The sequence below is a fragment of the Chiloscyllium punctatum genome, chromosome 18 (assembly GCF_047496795.1).
Source record: "Chiloscyllium punctatum isolate Juve2018m chromosome 18, sChiPun1.3, whole genome shotgun sequence".
NCBI classification, from domain to species: Eukaryota; Metazoa; Chordata; class Chondrichthyes; order Orectolobiformes; family Hemiscylliidae; genus Chiloscyllium; species Chiloscyllium punctatum.
The window spans coordinates 97,157,886-97,182,195 of NC_092756.1; the positions used below are offsets into that span (position 1 = coordinate 97,157,886).

Here is a 24,310-nt window from a genome sequence, read left to right on the forward strand (position 1 = left end):
GAAGGGGTTCGAGGGTTATGGACCAAATGCTTGCAAATGGGACTAGATTTATTTAAGATAGCTAGTCAACCTGGGCAAATTAAATCAAAGGGTCTGTTTCGGTGCTATAGGACTCCACAGCTTCCCAACAATGAAATTGTTCTGAGTCTCCAGTTCACAGTAATTCTAAGCCATGAGTACCCTCTAGTGTATAGTATTTGCACTGCAGATTCATCAGTCCATACTGATAGTCAAATATTTTTGTCAAGGAGAAAGTGAGGACTGCAGATGCTGGAGATCAGAGTCGAGTGTGTGGTGCTGGAAAAGCACAGCAGAGCAGGCAGCATCTGAGAAGCAGGAGAGTCAACATTTTGGGCAAGAGCCCTTCATCAGGAAGGACCCTTGCTCAAAATATCGATTCTCCTGCTCCTGCTCCTCGAATGCTTCCTGACCTGCTGTTTTTCCAGCACCACACTCTTTAAAAATATTTGACTGCCTACACTCATCTCAAACCCCATGTCTGATCCTGGAAGCCAGGGTTCAAGTCCCAACTGTTCCAGGGACGCATAGCTGAACTAACAGCTTTGAAACTTCCAATGCCTGGATTAAAACAACACCTTAACCAATGATGAGAGTTGTCATACTCACTAGTAATACTAATGTGTGCTGATACCTAGCGCAGAATGGTATTGGGAGGGAAAGATGCTTTTAGCATGTGCATCTCCATAAGCACAATTTGGGTCATTCCAAAGCACTTTACATTTTATAGTTGTCAATGCTGTCATGTAACAAAAGTTGCAACCACCTTGCACATAGGAGTCTCTGCTACTTTTTAGAATAACCAGACAAATTACTTTCAGGTGGATTTAGATCAGGATACCAGTGACGGAACGCTCTTGCCCTTCAAAATAATGCTGTGCAATATTGTAGGTTTAGGTTGAACAGGCAAGGCAAAGTTTTATGGTTCAATTACATTTGTGGGACAGCACCTCCAACATTTAACATTCCCTTAGTAAAGCACTTCAAGGGTCAATCTAAAGTCAATATTGACATTTTGGTATTATGAGAGTAGGGGGTGTTGAGGCGCATCAGTGCAGGTCCAATCCCCATGCTGTAGGTTATGGAGACATGCATTGTCATCTCACCCTATTCTCAAGAGTCACACACCACAGAAATAGGGCCTTTGGTCCAACCTGTCCATGCCAACCAAGTGTCCCAAACCATTTGTTTGCATTCAAACAGTTTCCCTCTAACCCTTACGATTCATATACCTGTCCAAACATTTCTTAAAATAGTACCTGTACCCGCATCGACCAGGTCCTCTGGCAGTTCATCCCACAAATGAACCACCCTCTGTGTGAAAATATTACCCCTCGGGTCCCTTTTAAAAATCTTTCTCCTCTCACCTTAAAATATGCCCTCTCGTTTGGAACTCCCCCCAGCCTAGGGAAAAGACTGTGGCCCCTGGAGTGCTTGCTATCAAGCTGTACCTAACCAACATCTCTCAAAGAGAGATGCCCATGATTCTTTGTGGGCCTTTGCACTACACTATTGAGAGAATGTATATTTTTAAAAAAAACAAGATCAGCCTTAGATTCCTGGTGGAGAATGCTATGTAATTTTGCAATTCAGGAAACATCAAAAAGGTTTGTTTGAACACTGCAGCTGATTTAGAGACAGCCTGCCAATGTTCTAGCCTGTTCTCATTTTGTTGACATAGGACAATTTTGCAATTATAAATACCATATCGCTCACAAACAAACAACTACATGGGATGCAACATTACCAGCCCCTTTGTGTGTCTTAAAGATCACATGACAATCTGAATAGATAAGCTCAGACCATATCAGTTGACAGTCCATCCTGCCGCTCAAACATACTTCTCGGGGCTTTTTTTTAAAAACCAGGAACCAACTGATTGTAAGCATCCTAACAGCTAGTGAATAGGCTTAATGCACAATAATGACCAGGCCAATCTGCCGACTGATTGTGATGAATCAACACATCTCCAACTGGAAGTTGAACAAAAGCCATCTTTTGCAGCTGCTGAGCTCCACACTTAACTAGTGTGATTCTTTCTGCGCAGGGTTGTTCAGTCTTTGAGAGCCAAATGGACTAGTCTTTCTCCTATTTTGTGTTTCCTTTCACTTGATAATTTTCACCAAAGAAATCATGGATGTAGGCTTCAGTCGCATCCACTCAACAACCCAGATTGAGTCACTAACCCATTCAGGAACCCCTTCCCCACTGTTCACTCAGACTCCCTCGATCATTCATTGACCTGGATCCCCTCCCTCATCCAATTAACAAGGCATTCCTATCATTAAGCCAGAATCTGTTTCTTGTTCACTTAACCTGATTCCCAGGCCCCAATTACACTCTCGTACCCCCTTCCATCACAATGATCCCACCCTCCTCTCCATTTAGCAGCAGGTATCAGAACAAGTCACATATTCCACAGGTTAGCTTTACACCGCAGCACGAACGTAATAAAACATCCTCGGAACATTAAAACCTAATAGGAAAGCTTGGTCAGAAGTAAGGTTTAAAGAATGTCAGAAATAGAAAAAAAGGTTTCAAGAGGTAAACACAGCTTACAGCGCAGGCAGCTAAAGGTATAGCCAATGAATGGGGAACCAAGGAAATGAGATGTACTAGAGTCCAGACATCCTAGAGGGTTGTAGCACTACAGGAACAGGGAAAGACCCAAGACATGGAAGGATGTGAACATAAATGTAAAGAACATAAGCGTAGTCAAGTATTGCCTGGCCAGAGCCCACTAGCCATCAAATGCACAAGGTGTGTGGGACAGAAAGTGAATTAGGAAAAATTGTTAGATTAGATTAATTACAATGTGGTAATAGACCCTTCGGCCCAACAAGTCCACAACCACCCACCGAAGCGCAAACCACCCAGACCCATTCCCCTACATTTACCTCTTCACCTAACACTACGGGCAATTTAGCATGGCCAATTCATCTAAACTGCACATTTTTTGGACTGTGGGAGGAAACCGGAGCACCCGGAAGAAACCCGCACAGACACGGTAGAATGTGCAAACTCCACACAGAGTCGCCTGAGGCAGGCATTAAACCCGGGTGTCTGGCACGGTGAGGCAGCAGTGCTAACCACTGTGCCACATGGATGAAAGTTTTACAGAGAGTGGAAAGGAAAGGCCAGCCAATCAGGAATCAGAATAGGCCTGTCTTGATGTGTCAAGGACAGATGTATGAATGAGATGTATGAATAAGATGTGTCTTATTTTAATTTTAAAAAAAAACAGACAAGCTGAAGTCAGTTTCTTTCAGAGGTTTAATTTCAATTTAAATTAAAAAAAGCATTCTTTAACCCTGTGATTATGTCACAACACTAGATTGCAGAGGGGTTTCAGCCTGGATGCTTTTGAACAGAAGCCCACAGTATAGGCTAAAGCCCTTGACAGTTCATTAACTCCATCTCCAAGCTTCTGTGGAGAATACTCCAGACAGGCGACAGCTCCCATGAAACAAACTACAGCACGAAAGAGTGGGTGCCCAACTGCAGAATGGAGCTGGTTAACAAAACAACCACTTGTAAAAGAAGTGAAAAAGGGGATGTCAGTTTGACTAAAACCCAGACAGAAAACCCATCTCCTGTTACGGCCCAAACAGAGGAGCTCAAGCTAGGTTCCATCCTGTTTACAGATCAGAGTTTTTCCATCTGATTTAGTCTGGCAGAAAGCAGCACAATGTTTTGTGGGATGTAAGCAGGTAGGATCGAGACACTCTGCAGCTGGTTACACCAATGTTTCAGATCACCAGCTGTAGTCAGCTGAAATCACAAACATTAGTCTAGCAGAATGGCTTTGATCATTCTTGAGCCAATGGGAATATTTTAATCAAGACTAAATTGTGTGCTTGAGAAACCATCTGCTGTACTATAATGCTGCCATCAGTCATCATATTGTAATGTGCATTTTTGCAATTTGACAATGCATTTGTTAGAAATCTGGAGGAACACAGTGGGCAAAATGGTAGGTCAGACATCAGGAGAATTTGACCACACCTGAATAAAGTCGACAGGAGGATGGTTGTACTGTGATGGATTGGCACTTGAGTTTTAGGCAAGGGCTGTTTCAAATTTAAATCTTGCCTTAGGAGTACTGTTATAAATCCACAAGCAAAACATTACAGATAACACATACCGTGTGCAGATAATGGAGAATGTAACTGCAAGTCTAGGAAGCCATGGATTAAAGCAACTGTACAGAACGGAGAACACATCAGAGGGATTTCATGTTGTGAAATGGTAGTGCTGAGTAATATCTTTTCATTGCAAATCCCTTGCTTGTGAGCCCAAAGGTGGAGGTGATAAGTTGGCTGTAGCATAAATGTCTAGAAGGCACGTGATTCAGCAGGCACTGACTAAAGTACTACAGGTAGAGAGGAAATGGTATAGTGAACTATGGGCCCTAAATTGTGTTGTGAGCACTGCTGTATCACAAAGTGATCTTGTCTGATGTACTGCAGAGACCTGGATTGGCACCATCAGTGCTTTAGCAAGACAATGGCCCAATCAAACCAGGGAAATGGGGTTATGAGAGATTGTCTGAGATATAGCGAATTTCACACGGGCTGCTTTGCTTCTTAAATGCATGGCTTCACAGAAAGACTGATCAAAATCATAGATCCAGAACCATTCATGTCAAAATAAACAACATTCCATCAAACAGGAGAGAATTCTTCTTGTTAAACAATGAGTGATAGTGTCACCCTCTGTGTTACAGTTTGGTTTCACCAAGCAGAGGCTATTGCGAGTTTTGCTGATTGGGCCCCCTTAAAATATTAACAGAGACCAAAGCCCAAAACTGTTGCAAATCTAGAGGTTGAATCATTGCCTGAAGGAGAAAGGGCAAAATACCAACCTTTCCTCTTTCTGCTACTCCATCTTTTTGGTAGGTATTTGTCCTTCTGACGTCATCTGAACAGCTCTTAGGCTCTTTGGCACAAAAATGCCAGTATGTGTAGACAAAACAAGAGAAATATTTCTCAACACCAGTCCTTGGCAACTCAGACATCAGCTGTTGACAACTAGAGTCCACGGTCCTCTGGATAAGCCTACTTGCCCCAAACTCCAGTCACCTTACTGGGCTTACAGACAGCAGCTTCTCACTCAGAGACCCCCACGTTCCTTCTACAGATCAACCACCTCAAATGTTACAGGCAAGTTGACCTACAGGAGCAGTGCGGAGTAACCAGTCCACCCGCCACTGTGGGTGGATTTGCCAGCAGCAACCACTGGAGGAGCAAACAGGAGTGGGATCCTACAGCATACAAGCAGCTCAAAAATCTAACATTTCCACCTCCTCACAACCTGCAACACCACCCAATTCCACCATTTCACCATTTCACACTAGCAACCAAGCCCCAGGAAGGAATCTAGGACTTTTAGTTCAGAAAGCTGTTTATGATTTTGTTTCCCAGCACTTGTGATCTCCTTTTCAGATCAATTATCCATTCAACCAAACCCCAAAAGCAACAGCACGAAATAAACAAAACAGGGGATGCAGATATAGGAATTAGTTACAATTCAGAACCTGCCCAAAGGGGAAACTAAAGAAGTTAATTGCCAATTCCAACAATGTCAGATTTACACAGCATAACAACAGTCCCTGATCTCACACCAGAAGAGATTCCTTATTTTACCTGGCTCATAGCACCAAACAGTGAAGGTTGCAAATATATTGGCATGGCAGTAATTTCACACAGAGAAGGAGAAAATGAAACACCCAGACTCAAGTTAGAAAAATAATGAAAACAGGAGATCAAAATGAAGGTAGAGAATGCAAATTCAGCACATGGACAGTGCCATTAATTCACCCTCCCAACCAGCCCCCCCCCCCAAAAAAAACAAAACCACACCCTTGAAAGAGCTTTGTAGCCTATTTATGCCAAACAACATTCAGAAGTCCAAACAGCGAAGCCAATCATTTAAAACCCCTCCCAACCCTCTATGAAACGATATATTCACGCAACTTTTGTCAAAGATATCAGCCACAGATGGACAATGACAGCAGAGGTTATTCTTTGGGTGTAAATCCCACCTACACCTGGCCCCAGAAATATAACCCAGGCTAGCTTGGTGCCAGTATTGATAAATGTAAGAAAGCCAACAATGAGATGGGAAGGCAGTGAACTTGCAGCTCGATACAGACCTGTGGCTGGTGGGACCTAAGCACCCGAAGTCACTCTACTTTTTACAACCTTAACAGTTTCAGTGCCCGACAAACCATGGCACTTCCTTTTAAACGTCAACAAGTCTTTCAGTCTTCCATTTGACAGAATGCCCACGGTGCTTCTACAAGCACATGGCTGGATTTGGTTTTTTTTTTAAACACAACACCTGTTTATTCACGGCTATTGGAAGAACAACAATTCAAACAATGCAGGCTTCCCTCTGGCCGGGCCCAGCTGCAGCATGTGGTGTGATGGGTAGTTTTTTTTTGTGGGGTTTTTGTTTTGTTTTTTGTTTTGTTTTGTGATGGGCAGAGGAGATGAGCTGTGTGGGAGCAGACAGTCTGACTGTCCCAGCCTGTCCCTTCCAAGTTACCAGGTGAATCTGTCGGGCAGATCTGGTGCTAGGCCTTCGCTTCCTTCCCTGAAGAAAGTTGGGGAGACAAGAAAAATGGGAAGCAAAAGAAAGTGTTATCCATGTGCATGCCATGCAATTATACTCATCGTTTCACAAACTGAATATCTTCATTTTATGCCATTTTTAAATTTGCTCTCTTCACTCTGACCCCCAGAAAATTCTATCGAGACATCAATCACAGATTTGTGATCTACATGCACTGCCTTTGCGGGGTGTACAGAGGAAACTCGATTATCCGAATATCGGATTATCCAAAGGAGATCTCGAGGCCCCAATGGAAACAATACACAAGGACGTGTTTCCAACAGTCTTTTGTTTACAGTGATTAAACAGCCACCATCTCCAAATGACCTGTCTGCCCGCCCTCTCTCTCACCCCACAATTTCTTATAAGCAGCACATCCCAGCCCTGTAACCTGGCCAATTTCCAGCCCCAGCAACCCAGATCAAACTCCAGTCTGGCACTCTTAACAAGCGCTCGTTAAAAACCTAACTCGTCACTGACCTTTCTTCTCACTCTCCCGCTTCTTGGCTGCGTCTTCTCGCTGTTTCCGGATGATGGCGAGCCGTGCCAGGTCAGCACGTGCCTGTTCGGTCTTCCCCTCCAAGTGGAGTTTCATATACCTCTCCCGGGCCTGCTGTTTCTCTATCTCTTCCCTGAGGTGCGTTCAGGAGGTTGAGAAAAGGACACAAGTAGTGAAATAAAAATTTATATTAGTGAGTAACATATTCAATGATCCATCCTCCACTGCTCTCTGCTGAAGAACAATGCAAAACTGAGAAGCAGTGGCCATTCGGTACCTCAACCATGTTCTAGCATTTGATGAAAATCACAGCTGCTCTGATTATAGCCTCAACTCCACTTTCCTGTCTGCCCTTGAGCTCTGTTAAAACTATGTAGATCAAACTCGAATATATGCGATGCTCTAATATCTTGAATAGTTTTAACCTGAGAGCTCAGTTAAACTTTTATTACTCGACTGTAAAGCAGCTGGCTTGGGAACTGATCAAACAAATACTGGGATCACATCATAGCAAGCTGTAGAGAGGATGCATTCCTGCACCTTTTCTTTGGAGAAAGGCCTATCCTGAGTGAAAAGAAGGACCACAGAGGGAGCTCTGCTTCAAGATGCAGAGGACTGAGTTGCAATGACAGGAAATACTTGACAATGGGCAAGGGAGGGTGGACATGCAGCGGGACATGGGCTGTTTTGGACAAGCTGAAGTTCACTGAAAGTAAAAGACAGGAAAGCATTACCGCTTCTAGATGAGATTTGCTGCTAAGATTTTAATTGTTTTATGGGGTCGCTGGCAAGGCTAGCATTTGCTGCCCATGAAATGAGCATCTCACAAGAGTCAAGACTCATTTATAGATAAGACTAGGTAAAAGCAGTAAATTTCATTCCATTGAATGAAAATTAGTGAACCAGGTGTGTTTGTAAAAATCACAATTAAAAACAGTTGTTAGGGATTCCAGATTTATTGAAAATGTGTTGCTGGAAAAGCGCAGGTCAGGCAGCATCCAAGGAACAGGAGAATCGACGTTTCGGGCATCAGCCCTTCCTCAGGAAGGGCTGATGCCCGAAACGTCGATTCTCCTGCTCCTTGGATGCTGCCTGACCTGCTGAGCTTTTCCAGCAACACATTTTCAGCTCTGATCTCCAGCATCTGCAGTCCTCGCTTTCCCATTCCAGATTTACTCTGAATATCGAACACACCACCTGCTTAGCTTAAAATGAACCAGGTCTGGGCTCTCGATTACAGTTATACTACCATTGTGCTACTGTCTCCACCAGTGGGTATAAAGAAATGCTGCAAAGGCAGGCAGACTAAGGTGGAGAGGGGAAACAGTCGACACTTTCAGAAACTAGATAAACCTAGCCAACAGAATGTTAAAGGCTGAAAATTATTTGCAGGCAGTGCGGTGGCTAGCGGTGCTACCTCACAGGGCTAGGGACCTGAGCTCGATTCTAACCTTGGGCGACCATGTAGAGTTCGCACGCCCTGCCCAGGTTTGTGGAAGCTTCCTTTGGGTGTGCTGGTTTCTCCCACAGTCCAAAGACGTGCAGGTTAGATGAATTGGTCATGCTGAAATTATCCATAATGTCCAGGGATGTGTACACAAGGTGGATTGCCAGGGTATATGAGGGGTTACAGACAGCGTCTGGATGGGATGCTGTTCGGAAGATTCGATGGGCCGAATGGCTACCTTGTGCGCTGGAGGAATTCTACAGTCTGAAGATAGTGGACAAGGAGAGGGATGGAGCAAATGACAGCAGCATGTGTTTTTCATGGACATATTGTACAGATGCATTTGCTGATGGAGAGTAGGCTGGCTATGAGAGACTTAAAGATTACATGTTCCAAACATGAAAGGAGAACCCAATCTTTTCCCTACCTTTCTCGCCTGCTGAGCTCACGGTTTGGGGGATTGAGATCCAAAGCAGTAATTTTCTTGTTCTTCTGCACTACACGGTTTGGGTTCTCAATTTCTATTAACCCTTCCACTCCTTTCTTCTTGGGCTGCAACAAGAGAAGACAATGATTCACTCCCACCGAGAATGATCCCTTCATCAAGCCCATCTCAAACAAACAAAAAACTGACAAGAAACATCCACAGTACATGTAACGATAAAACACTGCCTGCACCCAAAGTGCTTATCTATCCTTTTGTTTGGATGCTGATTAACTGTAAATGACAGAGTGGTGAGTAACAAGTGGCTATTTGAGCTCTTCTGCTTCCCTGATGTCTGCAGTGGTCTTTCAAACATTACATAGTAGGCAAAATCAGGATGCCGGTTATTAACCTATGACAAAGAAATGATCGCAAACCCAGTACTAGGACACTCAGGCAAGCCTGCAGAGTTTCAGCTCAATACTAATACCACACCAACAAGACAAAGTTTAGATGCTAATTGGGTAGGACATGCAACTCACTACCAGATGGAGTAGTCACACCTTTAGTGTGAAACGAGAGAAACGCGAGGGTAAAAGGGAATTGTAAGATCAGCTGATAGGTTGAGGAAATATGTAGAGTTCAAACACTTTTACATAGTGATCACTTGCTGTACCAGCAATACCAAAACAGAACAGTACAGGACTTGAACCTTCCCAGATGGAGATCACAGGTAGGCAGAGTGTACATCATCTCTCCATCAATGGCTTCTTGCAGATTTACTGCACTGGCCACCTGGCCTTCATTGATTTTAGTTTGTGAAGCCATTCTAGTTTTCCCACTGTAGGCTTTTGTACAAAATATGGTGGCATGGGATTGAGGGTAATTGAGCAGTTTGAATCAGAAATTGGCCAGCTGAAAGAAGATAGAGGGTGGTGGTTGATAGGTAATGTTCATCCTGGAGTTCAGTTACTAGTGGCATGTCATAAGGATCTGTTTTGGGTCCACTGTTATTTTTATAAATGATCTGGATGAGGGCGTAGAAGCTTGGGTTAGTAAATTTGCAGTAGAGTTGTGGATAGTGACAATGGATGCTGTAGGTTATACAGAGGGACATAAATAATTTGTAGAGTTGGGCTGAGGGGTGACAGATGAGTTTAATGTGGAGAAGTGTGAGGGATTCACTTTGGAAGGAGTTATAGGAATGCAGAGTACTTGGCTAATGGTAAGATTCTTGGTGGTGTAGATGAGCAAAGAGATCATGGTGTCCTTATACACAAATCCCTGAAAGTTGCCACCCAGGTTGATAAGGTTGTTAAGGCGGCATATGGTGTGTTAGCTTTCATTAGTACAGGGATTGAGTTTTGGAACCATGAGGTCATGCTGCAGCTTTACAAAACTCCGGTGCGGCCGCATAGTTGGAATAGTGCATACAGTTCTGGTCACCGCATTATATGAAGGATGTGGAAGCTTTCGAAAGGGTTCAGAGGAGACTTACCATGGTGTTGCCTGATATGGAAGGATGGTCTTACAAGGAAAGCTGAGGGAGTGGAGGCTGTTTTCATTGGCGAGAAGGTGGTTGAGAGGTGACTGATTATTTTATGTCTCAATTAAGAGGGTTAGATAGGGGGGACAGTGAGAGCCTTTTCCCTCTGATGGTGATGGCTAGCATGAGGGGGCATAGCTATAAATTGAGGGGTGATAGATATAGGACAAATGTCAGAGGTAGTTACTCAGTACTAGGGACGTGGAATGCGCTGCCTGAAACAGTATTAGACTTGCCAACTTTAAGGGCATTTAAATGATCATTGGATAGGCATATGGATGAAAATGGAATAGTGTAGGTTAAAGGGCCTTCAGATTGGTTTCACAGGTCGAGGCAATGTTGCAGGCCGAAGGACCTGTACTGTGCTGGAATGTTCTATGGTCACTACACCTTTTCCTCTTTAATGCTTCCTGGGGCAAGGAAATTACACAAGGAAGCAGGAGGTGTAGTACAAGGATGCAGAAGTTATGCTGCAGAGATCTAAAGTTCTGATTACATCTCACTTATACTACTGAGAGCAGACTGGGCATTACATCTTAGAAGGGTATACTGGCCTTGGATGAATTAGAGTGTAGGTTTACAAGATTGGCACCTGGTCTTCCGGGGTTAAGTCGGAGGACAGACTGTATAAACCATGCACGTTTTCAGCAGAATGTAGAAGGTTCAGGGGTCATTTGATCAAAGTCTTCGAGATATTTACAAGAAAAGACAGGATAAGTAAAGAAATTATTTCCACTGGTTGGAATTCTAGAACTCAAGGCATCATGTAAGAATTAGGGCCAGACTGTTCAGGATAGCTGTTATGGAGCACTTCTATATACAAAGATTGGCAGAGGTTTGGAACAAACAGCTGTGGGTGTTAATTTTAAATCTGCTTATTTTTTGTTAAGCAAGGTTAAAACGCGATATGGGCCAAAGATAGGAGTTGGGCCAAAGATCAGCCGTGATTGCACTGAACGGTGGAACATGCTTAAAGGGTTGGAAAACCCTACTCCCGTTTCCACGTATTGCCAAATAAACAATAGAGCCCCATAAAAATTAAACGGCACATGCTTTAAGTAGGAACAGGAGAATCAGGGCCCCATGCAACACCCTAGAAACTGAGTGAGGAAATCCTTCATCACTGGGGAGGGAAGCGTTGCCATGTAGGGTCTAACCAACCTTCTAGCTGGAGAATTGGTTTGCCCAGCCATTAATGCCAGATCGCATTGTGCGTTTCTACAGAGACCCATCCCTGAACACACATACTCCATTTGGTCAGTCAGCCACCAACTTTACATTAGAGGATGTTTCAATGTACAGTAACAAGTGGGACAAGAGGCACAGTGCAATAATGCAGGCGAAAGTTCCTGCACTCATAACCACTGCTAGGAACTGCCCTTTGAGGAAAGGGCCAATCTGAGGAGTTATGCACAAGAAGGTAATCTAGAAAGAGCAACCACTCAGGCTCAGAGACAAAGAACAGAGCTGACTCAGTGGCCTACTGGAGGATGCTGGAAACCCTGCACTACTAAAGTGTCCTGGAGTTACAGGGTGGGGGAAATGGCTGTAGAGAAACTGACTGTAGAAAACATAACTAAACAGTTCTGAAGCAAGAAAGGGATTACATAACAGTGCTAACAGCTCACCAGAGGTGATGCTGCCAAGAGTAAATGGCTAGCATCTGTCAGGGTAATAAGAACGTGGCTACATACAGCAAAAAGAACAATAATGGTCTCTTTCAGAATCAAGGGCACTCACCTCCAAATCATCTTCACTGCTGTCAGAATCACTTTCATTTTCAGGCTGGTCTCTTGCCTATTGGTTAAAAAACATGGGAGGGGAACAGATAGAATTCCTTGGTTAAATCTATCATCCAGAACTGGGAGGAAGGAGGTAAAGGGCATGAGAAAATTAAGTTCTTTACTTGCTTCAAGTTCTGTAAACATCAGTTGTACACTACCCTACAATCAACACACCACCTTGTGTATCAATTTTACATTCTCTTTTGCGTTTAGTTGCTGCTTATGACTAGCTTTGCAATGCCCACATTAACACATTGCAAAATTGTTTGGCTTTAATTCAAGCTGATGAACAGAAGACTGTGCTTTGCCTAAAATACTTGGGTCATATAGAGCTCTGATGCAGAATAAACCATCTTGTCTCCTTCTAGTAGTTTGCTAATTGAACAGATGGATGTTGTAGAAAATTCAACCTACTGCACAACATTCCCATACAGGGGAGTTTACATTCTAGAAGCAAAAGACCAATATCTCCATAACACAGGGCACTACCTCTTTGCTCCCAAAGGCAAAATTTGAACTCAAAATGAGTCTCAACAAAGGAATGCTCATGAATGCAAAGGAACGCAAAAGGGCCCTTGAGTCACAAGTCACTAACTGAAGACTTTTTAAACAGGAAAAGCTCTGTTATTCATGCCTTCTTTTCCTTAAAACCTTCCCCATTGTGTCAGTCACTGACCTAATGTTTCACTAGGCTTGGCCTCAAATTACTGGGTGAGAAGTTGTCAGAAGTCTTGAGATGATCTACTATATTAAAAGGCTTTATAAAATGCAAGTTGCTAGAGCTGCAATTTTTCAGAGTTTCCAACATTCGAAGCACCCAGTGGACAGCAGTGTTCTGCAGATTACCGGTTCAGTTATGGAGTGCCAGATACTTGCCTTTTCTTTCTCAGCTTTCATCTGCGCATCAATCTCATCTGGGTTTGTGAACTGCTTCGCCCTCCCTTTGTGTCCTCGTTTACCTGCAGGACAGGAAGTAAAGCATGTTCCCATTAGAAGCTGCGAACAAGCAGATAGGACAGTGTGCAGTCAAGGTTTGAAATCTGTGCAAATTCAGAGCTTGGGTTTTAAAACAGCAATTTCAGAATGTACAAGAATTGCACAATATTCAGTCATGTTGTTAAATAAAATAGCTTTTCCAGTTTGACCACGAATTGAACCCTGGATAAAGCTTCTTGCCATAATTGCAAGTTTATTTTTTTTTAAATGACAATTACATGTTTATTTTCTCCCTAAATTACAACTATACCTCAACAATAACTGGAAAGTACTTGATGTCCTGGGGTTATGTCAAAGTACAGAAAAGTCTTTGTCTTTTAAGTATTGACTTGCTGAAATCATATTATATTTAATCATTTTGTTCTAGGGACCGGTGCAAGTACCCCCTTACAGGAATGTGCAGGGCAGTATCCAAAATGTTTCACATCTAAAATCAGGGGGTGGGAATAATCTTCTCCCTTGTAAACATTTAAAGCAAATCGAAGGAGCTAGCCAGCTTTGGCCTCCATCCAGGCTCAAACAAGCTACAGAAACTTCAGTGCATCTTCCTGCCTCAATTTATATCACTGTTTAGTGTCAGCTTAAAGTGGAGATAACCTGCTAATCAGATCTTCTCAATTATTATGTTCACAACTGCTGTAGTATAATAACCTGCAAGTCAAAAATAATGTTCTCACTCTGGAACAATGAGCATAAAATTCAGATGAAGACTTCCAGTGCCAGAATTGAGGAAATACAGCACTGTCTTTCAGAAGAGTCACTGTGTAGAGGCCTCATTTCTCTCAGGTAGATGCAAAAGATGCCGTTGCCACTGTAAGAGAAGCACAGGGGTTTGCCTAGAGTCCTGGTCAACATGTATACCTCAATCAAGACCTGGAACACGTTAAAGACTTGCGGAGCCCTACTATGGCTGGAATTCCTATGCTGTAGTCATTTCAAAAGGCATTTATCCAGCTGCAAATCCTACAGTCTGAAAGGTGGTATATAAATGGGTGTGATGTGCATGCAAGTTGTTGTTTCTTCCTATGATTTCCCAGATATATAATCCACTGCATAAATTTAAAACAACAACTGGGGAAGTGTCAGAAATCAATATGCAAACAGTTCAAGGGCAATTTTATCCCAAAGAAATGTTGACAGAAACACTCTCCAATTGGGATATTTGCAACAAATTTGAAAGAGAAAACTCTAAATTACGAAGAAAAAAAAACTCAGCATTTTATCACAACCACTCTACATGAAGTATATAAAGGCTGTATCACTGATATAGGGATTCAGTAACAAATACTGCCAGGTTGGAAGCCTTGATACAGCCTGCATTCTCTAACAACCCTTATATGAACAGAAAGAAGAAAACCAACAACTTAGGTCCATTAGTTATCGGAAATGTAGGGCAGGGGAATGGGTCTAGGTGGAATACTCTTCAGCGAGAGAGTGTGGACTTGTTGAGCCAACCGGCCTGTTTCCACACTGTAGCGATTCTATGGTTAATCTCCATTTTGTGAAATTATCATTTGGCTCACCATGGAGGTTACAGGATGACAATCTTTAAAGACTGGTTCCATAAGTCCATCGCTTGGAGCTGAATTCCAGAAACAGCAATCGCTGTATTAGTGATGTCAGCATGGTTATGTCAAAAGTCTTTTCTTGCAATCTTACAGTAATGATTTTGATTCAGAACTGCAAGTAAGGGTGTTTTTTCCTAATATTAGTAGAAATCCCATCCTGTTGTGGTTCTGTTCGCCGAGCTGGGAATTTGTCTTGCAAACGTTTTGTCCCCTGTCTAGGTGACATCCTCAGTGCTTGGGAGCCTCCTGTGAAGCGCTTCTGTGCGGTTTCCTCCGGCATTTATAGTGGCTTGTCTCTGCCGCTTCCAGTTGTCAGTTCCAGCTGTCCGCTGTAGTGGCCGGTATATTGGGTCCAGGTCGATGTGTTTGTTGATAGAAACAGCACAGAAGCGCTTCACAGGAGGCTCCCAAGCACTGAGGATGTCACCTAGACAGGGGAGGAAACGTTTGCAAGACAAATTCCCAGCTCGGCGAACAGAACCACAACAACGAGCACCTGAGCTACAAATCTTCTACCAAACTTTGAATCCCATCCTATAAGTGGACTCAGTCTCAATCACTAATTCAAATGAAGCATTTAACGTAGGAGTGAAAGAACTAGGAGCAGGAGGAGGCCATCTGGCCCATCGAGCCTGCTCGCCAGTCAATAAGATCATGGCTGATCTTTTCGTGGATTCAGCTCCACTTACCCAGCCATTCACCATAACGCTCAATTCCATTACTGTTCAAAAATCTTTGCCTTACGAACATTCAACAAGGTAGCCTCAACTGTTTCACTGAGCAGGGAACTCCACAGATTCATAACCCTTTGGGTGAAGAATTTCCTCCTCAACTCAGTCTTAAACTTGCTCCTCTGCGCCTCCCCCCCCCCCCCCCCTTATTTTGAGACTATGCCCCCTCATTCTTGCTTCACCCATCAGTGGAAACAACCTCCCTGCTTCTATCTTATCTATTCCCTTCACAATTTTAGGCTTCTATAATAGCTTCCCTCCGTTTTTCTAAATTCCAAAGAATCTCATACCACTACTTAATCTCTTCTCATAAGAGAACTCCCTCTACTTGGGGATCAATCTAGTGAACCTCCTCTGCACTCCCTCCAGTGCCAATGTCGATATTAAAGAATGCACTTTCACCTGTTGCTGAACCAAATTAGCTCCTGCCTTCCCAGCACAAGTGTTTAATCCTCCTGTTGTGATTAAGCGGTTCCTCTATAATATCCTCTCCACCTACGACATTCTCCAAACTATTTCTTTCCCTGTATTCCCACCAATTCAAACTCTAGGGTTGACAACCACGCTGTCAAATGCAATGGCCTCGTTCTAAACTCCTCCCCTGTGGCCTCTCTGACCACTATCTTTGAAAGCCTACCTTGGTGGCAAGTTTTGGATAGTTATCCTGCCACTTTAGAAGTGACAAAAAAGGTGACAGGTTAGCATACAGCATGGAAAACTGCACAAATACACACACTCCCAGCCAGGCTGGTCAGGTACTACCTCCTTCTGTTCCAGCCAATCTGTCTCTGGAATGTATAATGCCAAAGGCTCCAACCAGAAACAAAAAGGTGTTGTCAAAGCTGATGCCCGAAACGTCGATTCTCCTGCTCCTTGGATGCTGCCTGACCTGCTGCGCTTTTCCAGCAACACATTTTCAGCTCTGATCTCCAGCATCTGCAGTCCTCACTTTCTCCTCCCAGTTTATATTCAACCCAAACTCATGGATGCGGCATAAAGTCATAATTAAATATTGTGAATCCTTTTTTGCTTCATGCCTACCACCTCAACAGGAATAGCAGTCGATGCATTATATTTTACAGAGGAGGAAATCAGAATATTTGCTATGCAAACTTTGGCAAGTGCAGCCATATTTATCTGGTGATCTCAGCTTACTGACACAAAGCAACATGGAACTTAAAAATCACCCCTTGACAGCAAAAAAAAGTGCAAAACAAACTCCAATTCAACAAAACTTCAGTGTTTCATAAGGATTTAATAACTACCAGTCATTTTTGTAATAACTCAATTCTGTTCTTCAATAAATGCAACAACCCTTCTGTACATTTTGGGCTACCACTTTCTATGGTTATATCCATTTGGTTATAAACCACCTAACTGATTCCTTAGAACATCACTCAAGCCCCATAATCATGACTACCAAAATATTTTTGACTGTGAAAATTTAGTCTTGCTAATTTGAATGCGCTTAATTTATTGCATTTCCCACAAATGTGAAGTGAGATGTGGAGGATCTTACTTTAATCACCTGTGAAGCCAATGTTTGTTCCTCAATTTAATTGAGTTCTTAGTTAATAACTAGTTATTAACCACCTATTTCAGTGTTAGAAAGAAAGCTAAATTTCTAGATGCAACAAAAGAATCAATGTGCTCATGCAGGCAAGTGAATTTTCTTAGTAATTTGAGGAAGAAGATTGGGACATCAAAACACAAAGCAGTTAGAAAAACTCAGCAGTATCTGTGGAGAGAGAAATAGGGTTCATATTTTGGCTCGAACATGGCTCTGTCTCAGAATCTTAAGAGTCACATCTAAAGGGACAATCTAATATCTTCTAGGACTGGAAAAGAATGAGAACAGCAAAACTGGTTAACCACAGAATAGTTTAGGAAATCTACCTCAAGAGCGGCCTGTTGAAAGATAAAGCCAAGAACTGGGCATGGAAAGATATCTATGCAGGACTAGTATAGTGCCTTCTCAGAATCTGAGCCAGAGAATGCTAAGGAAGGCATGCCAGATCAGCAAATACTCAACATTGAATACATAAATCAGAAGCTGCAAGCCATTCAGCCTTTGAATTTGTTCCAGCATTTAATAAGATCACTGACTCAAAAGGTAGCACTGATGGGAGGAAAACAAAACTGATAAACTTTGAGCTGAATCAAAAAATAATCAATCCCCAGCAGAGAAGAAATCAGATGTGGCACTGTAGTTTTGAAGTTTGTGTATCTGTATTTCGTATTTACCTTTAAAATGCTGCAGTTAAGTTGTTATATTACACTTAGACAAAATTTAAACAAAGGTGGGCCACTCAGAAGTCCAGTTTTGATTTATTACTTCCCTTTCACAGAACTCCCTATTTTATTGAAATCTGAATGACTGAGATGTTGGGAATAAGGGGGTACCACTCTACATGTGGATCAGACTGTAAAACTCGAAGACAAATGGAAGAACAGTTGTCATATGTACCATTGCGAAGTACTTGTTCCATTCTTAATTACAGGTCTCCTGCTCTTAGTCAACAAGCTTTCTGGATCATCTTTCTCCTACTCGTACTTCGACATGAGAGAGAAAGAAATTCTTAATAGCTTCTGAACCAGCGAAAAACAGCAAAATTCCACAAATAAGTGATATCAATAAGTGGCTTATCAAAGTTTTCTCATGATTCGGAGATGCTGGTGTTGGACTGGGGTGTACAAAGTTAAAAATCACACAACACCAGGTTATAGTCCTGATGAAGGAGCGTCGCTCCGAAAGCTAGCGTGCTTCCAATTAAACCTGTTGGACGATAACCTGGTGTTGTGTGATTTTCAAAATTTTCTCAGTGTTGGTTAGAGAAACACTGACTACGACACCAGGAATTTGCCCCTAGTTTTCTGCCAATGTCATTGGGTCCTTCAATGATTACCTGAAAGGAATAAGCAGGCCTAAAGCTAACATCCAGTCTGAAGAACTGCACTTTGATGGTGCTAGGGGAAAGCTGCACTAAAAAGTAGTATCAGTATACATCGTGATCTGCAACCCCCGAACCCATTAGCTCCTAGCTCAGAGGTGACAGAGATTCAAAGCAAGGCAAGGTGACACCGGCTCAACAGAAATAAGGAGGGCTGTAGTGGGCACGGCTGAGTTTGTGTGTGTGCTGGGCCAGACCCTGCTTGGGTAAAGCTTGCACTGTCTAAAAATGAGGTTGATTATTGTTAGCACAGATAACATAAAACTGAAAAGGAGGAAATATCCCAAGTTTTCTAGAACACTGAACTTTCCTGTCTCTCTCAGCAAGTAACAAACTTTCTTGTTGGCATCCTACAAGATCCTCACAGCAATCAATGCAACCTTCAGCAATGTTGAAGTCACAGGTAAATTAGCTCAATAGGAGACAATACTTTGGCATGAAAACTGTTTACATGGAGCACAGGTTTGCATGTTTTGACAGGGCACAAATTCTAGCTTTGATCAGGTACCAATTGAAACAGTCCTAGGTCTCAAAGTTTATGAAGTCACACAATTGGATTATAGCAGATGAATTTCAAGCAAACGTTGAATTTTTCCCTAGAGTCAACTGATGTTAAACATAAAGCCTCTAGTACAACAATAAAAGGAAGAATTTTCAATGTGTCAAGCATTATTTATTCAATTGAGTACACAGGCATTTCAGAATTCAAATCAGATTTTTTTTTAAGTTTTAGGTTTTTTAAGTTTAAAAAAAAAATCAATAATAAATCTATTTACTTGGATACTCTACTTTAACTTTGGAACTTATTTTCCAAATTCAGATTTTAACAATTTTGAGTTGCTCACTTGATAACTCAATAACAAACTCAACTGATCCAGTGGAAACTGAGACGAGTAAATAGATCATAGACATGAGGACACAGTAGTTACTCATGATGCGATTCCATTTTACTACAACCCTTCCAACTGCTGATTCATACATACCACAGACTTAAGTACTTCATTTTAAATTTGAGAGAAAGCATCAGAATGTTAAGGTCACCTAACTATACCAATTCAAAGGACACGAAAACCAACAACTGGGAGAAATTACACTCATTAACTATGACAGATAATTTCCTTAAAATATATATGTGTTTTGTGAGGTGGAGGGAATAGTAAGAAATGAGGCAGACACCATAAAACTTGTTTGTGTTAACAAAGGCATATGTAACATGTCAGCCAGGACGGTAGTAGAAGCAGCCACATGTGATTTACACTTGAGTCAGTGCAGAGATTGACGGTAAATGAAAAAATGGCCATAAATAGGTACTCCAAAACTCAGCGGTTCCTCCTCCTTCCTGGAATTTAATCTTAAATACTCACTTATAGAATTTCAATTATAGCTGAGTTTTTTAAAAAATTCATGACAACTCTGCCTCCTCCCAACTGCCACCAGTTCCACCGAGCTCCAAACTGCTACCAGAGTTCACAGCATTGACTTAACCCCAATCACATTGCCCACTCCACAGCTCTCATGTCACCTTGGACAACAAAACCCACAGCACTAGTTCTCCAAATTATCAGAAAAGTCCTGTGCATGTCACCCAAGTGGCCATGGGGCTTGCCCCTAGGTGCCCACCAGCCCCAAATCACAGTGGACAGTTAGACCTTACCCCTACCCCCCTCCTGAAGCTTCAAGTGCAGCTTCATTCCCCATCCCAGGATTTCACAGTGACAGAGGCTGTAGCTTGGCAGACTTCAAACTATAGGGTCATGGCAGGGGCAGGGGAGAAAAACATGTGCATGTTTAGAGATTCCATTGCCATGAGTATCAGCCCATTGCCAGAGATGGTGATATCGGAGGGGATCAGGATCAAGTCCCCATGGGGACAGCAGTCACTATTATGCAATGAGTGGGAGAGTCACTGCCACTGGGGGTGGGGGTGAGAGGAGAAGGTGGATCGTAGGAGGGGACAGGGGGTAGGAGGCAATTAGGGAGAGGGAAGTCATTGCCATGGAGAGCTTGTGTGTGGGGGGTGCAGTTGTCATGGATGGGGGGGTGCAGGAGTCATTGCCATGAAGAGGGATCAGTTGGGGGGTGGGGGCAGAGTCATTGCCATGGAGAGGGGTCAGTTGAGGGGTGGGGGAGGGGTTGTTGCCATGGGGAGGGGTCAGTTGGGGGGGGGGGTCATGTGGGGGGTGGGGGTGGAGTCATTGCCATGGAGAGGGGTCAGTTGAGGGGTGGGGGAGGGGTCGTTGCCATGGGGAGGTGTCAGTTTGGGGGGGGGGGGGAATTGTTGCCATGGGGACGGGTCAGTTGGGGGGGGGGGAGAAACTCGTTGCCATGGGGAGGGGTCAGTTGGGGGGTGGGGGTGGAGTCATTGCCATGGAGAAGGGTCAGTGGGGGGGGGTGGAGTCATTGCCACAGAGAGGGGTCAGTGGGGGATGGGGGTGGACTCGTTGCCATGGGGAGGGGTCAGTTGGGGGGGGGGGGAATTGTTGCCATGGAGAGGGGTCAGTGGGGGGGTGGAGTCATTGCCATGGGGGGGGGGGGGGTGGAGTCATTGCCATGGGGGGGGGGTCAGTTGAGGGGTGGGGGAGGGGTCGTTGCCATGGGGAGGGGGCCCGTTACCATGGGCTTCCCCTAGGCCTCAGGCCTGCCCCTGCCCGCGGCTTATCCGGAGCCGCCAGCTCTGCACCGGCCCCGAGGGGGTTCTCTCTCACCTCCCCGCGGCATCGCGACGGCTGGGGCTGGGATCGGATGAGGCGAAGGCCCGGGCGCTGTCGGTGTTGGCTCCTCCTGTGGCGCTCCCCTCTTTCTCCCTCTCTCGGTGTGTGTCTCCGGCAGCGGCGCTCGCCCCGGACAATCCGACCGGAAGCTGAGGCCTCCTCCGTAACCGGAAATGCTGTGAAACTGACAGACCGTTCCACCAATCAGCCGTCGAGTGACCTCATCCCGCGGATCGGCCAATTAGAGGGACGGGCTCTCCCGCGGCGCGGCTCTGCCCACTTCAATGCGCCCTCACGCGATTAGCGGGCTGTTCAGCCAATCGACGGTGAGGAACCCGGGTCACGTGCACTCACGTCCCATTGATAAATATCATTGGGCGGGAATGTTGTGCTGGGCTTGACTAAATGGGGGGGGGGGGAGGCTGAGTTTGACCTTTGGAGGGGGTCAAACCCAATACTTGGCTAAATTTTGGTGACAACTGTAGGGTCAAACCCTCCCTTAACTTCATCTAATGGACAAGGAAGGTGCCCTGAGCTGGGAACTTTGGCCAGTTGTTAACATAAGACCATAAGACATAGGAGTGGAAGTAAGGCCATTCGGCCCATCGAGTCCACTCCGCCATTCAATCATGGCTGATGCGCATTTCAGCTCCACTTACCAGTGCTCTCCCCGTAGCCCTTAATTCCTCTAGAACATAGAACGGTCCAGCACGGTACAGGCCCTTCAGCCCTCAATGTTGTGCCAACATCCTACTCTATCATCAAGTTAAAAGTCACACAACACCAGGTTTATTTGGAAGTATTAGCTTTCAGAGCGGCGCTCCTTCATCTGGCAGATAGTGGGGCAGGATCATAAGACACAGAATTTATAGCAAAACATCGGAGTGTCATGCAACTGGAATGATATATTGAACAAACCTAGGGCAGCAAGGTTAGCACTGCTGCCTCACAGCGCCAGGGACCCGGGTTCAATTCCCGCCTCGGGCAACTGTCTGTGTGGAGTTTGCACATTCTCCCCATGTCTGCGGGTGCTCCGGTTTCCTCCCATAGTCCAAGGATGTGCAGGTTAGGTGAATTGGCCATGCTAAATTGCCCGTAGTGTTAGGTGAAGGAGTAAATGTAGGGGAATCGGTCTGGGTGGGTTGCCCTTCGGAGGGTCGGTGTTGACTTGTTGGCCTGAAGGGCCTGTTTCCACACTGTAAGTAGTCTAAAACCTAGATTGCTCTTAAGTCTTTCACATTTTAGAATGGTTGCAGGTTTCGGTTCATTAATATGTAAATCCCAGAACTTCTTTTAAGTCACATTCTCGCGATAACTTAAGGTTTTACAAAAAAAAAAGTGATATCTCAGCTCAGAAAATACATTAAAGGTGTGAGGTTAGAGTCTGTCGGTATCCCAATCTTGAGTCAGATTAGTTCTATTTCCAAAATAGGAATTTATAAAATGTTACGTGGACTCACTGCCTGCAGATTGTTTGCTTTTGGAGCAAAATAGAATATGCCTGCAAATACAATTCTACAAATGCAAATTCACTCCATAGACTGTGTGTATGCGTGCATGAGAGAGAGAGTGTGTATTTGCGTGCTTGCTAGAGTGTGTGCGTGAATGTGACGGAGTATAACCCTGTGAGAGGGTGTGTGCATGGGTGTGAGTTCAGGGGAGGCGTATATGTGTGTGTATGAGAGAGGGTCTGCGTGAGTGTGTGAGTATTTAAGTGTGTGTGTGTGAGAGTGCATAGCATAGCGGGGTCACCTGTAATATGACACAAACCCAAGGTCCCAGTTAAAGCCATCCTCGTGGGTACTGAGCTTGGCTATCAGCCTTTGCATGCACACACAGCAAATATAAGTCGATGGGGTGAATTTGCATTTGCAGAGTTGTATTTTGCTCAAAAAGCAAACAATCTGCAGGCAGTGAATCCATATAACATTTTATATATTTCTACTTTGGAAATAGAACCAGTCTGACTCAAGATTGGGCTACAGACAGACTCTAACCTCCCATCTTTAATGCATTGTCTGAGCTAAGAAGTCACCTTTTTTTTATAAAATCTTAATTTATTTCAAGAATGTGACTTGAAAGAAGTTCTGAGATTTACATTTAATGAACTGAAACCTGCAACCCATTCTAAAAGATGAAAGACTTAACAGCAATCTAGGTTTGCTCAATATATTGTTTCAATTCCATGACACTGTAAACTTGTGCTATAAATTCTGGGTCTTATGATCCTGCTCCACAGCTACCTGATGAAGGAGCAGTGCTCTGAAAGCTAGTGCTTCCAAATAAACCTGTTGGACTATAACCTGGTGTTGTGTGATTTTTAACTTTGTCCACTCCAGTCCAACACTGACACCTCCACATCAGTCTAAGGTCAAGCTAACCTACATATCTTTCATTTTACTATCATCCATGTGCCTATCCAAGAGTCGCTTAAATGTCCTAATGTATCTCACTCGAATATCAAGGCTGGCAGTGCATTCCATGCATCCACCACTCTCTGTTACAAACCTACCTCTGACATCTCCCCTAAATCTTCCTCCAATCGCCTTGAAATTATGCCCCCTCCTGATAGCAATTTCTGCCCTGGGTAAAAGACTCTGTCTACCCACTCTATGCCTCTCATCTCTTGTACACTTCTATCAAGTAGTCTCTCACCCATCTTTGCTCCATTTAGAAAAGGCCTAGCTCCCTCAACTTTTCTTCCTAAGACATGTAGAGCACATTGGGAGCACATTAGTACAGACCTGATGGACCTAAGGGTTACTTCAGTTCTGTATAATTCGGAGACACACAGAGCCCCAGCATGGAATCAAAAACAGGAATTACTGGAGCAACTCAGCAGGTCTTTCAATTTTTGTGGAGAGAAAAACTAAAGGTCGCTGGACTTGAAACATTAACTCTGCCTCTCTCTGCACATGTGCTGTCAGACCTGCTGAGTTGCTCCAGTAATTTCTGTTTAGATGTGAGATTTCTAGCACCTGCAGTTTTATTTCTATGCAGAAACATTTAAAAGAGGAGCA

The 24,310-nt window shown here is 43.8% G+C and overlaps 1 protein-coding gene across 1 annotated transcript; it reads right to left on the reverse strand.

The window, feature by feature from the left end:
• Positions 1 to 3,273: 3,273 nt before the first annotated feature.
• Positions 3,274 to 21,461, reverse strand: LOC140489383 (28 kDa heat- and acid-stable phosphoprotein-like). The gene is made up of 6 exons (XM_072588883.1): positions 21,285 to 21,461; positions 13,210 to 13,292; positions 12,290 to 12,346; positions 9,007 to 9,131; positions 7,114 to 7,265; positions 3,274 to 6,615 (listed from the first exon to the last, which is right to left on the reverse strand). The coding sequence occupies exons 1-6, from the start codon at positions 21,295 to 21,297 to the stop codon at positions 6,596 to 6,598; spliced, it is 450 nt and encodes a 149-aa protein (XP_072444984.1). The 5' UTR covers positions 21,298 to 21,461; the 3' UTR covers positions 3,274 to 6,595.
• Positions 21,462 to 24,310: the final 2,849 nt, after the last annotated feature.

Coding starts and splice junctions, on each gene's coding strand:
- LOC140489383 (XM_072588883.1), bottom strand. Junction 9,132..12,289: donor GCAGTGAAGATGATTTGGAG/GTGAGTGCCCTT, acceptor CTCTTGTTGCAG/CCCAAGAAGAAAGGAGTGGA. Junction 7,266..9,006: donor GAGCTCAGCAGGCGAGAAAG/GTAGGGAAAAGA, acceptor AACGCACCTCAG/GGAAGAGATAGAGAAACAGC.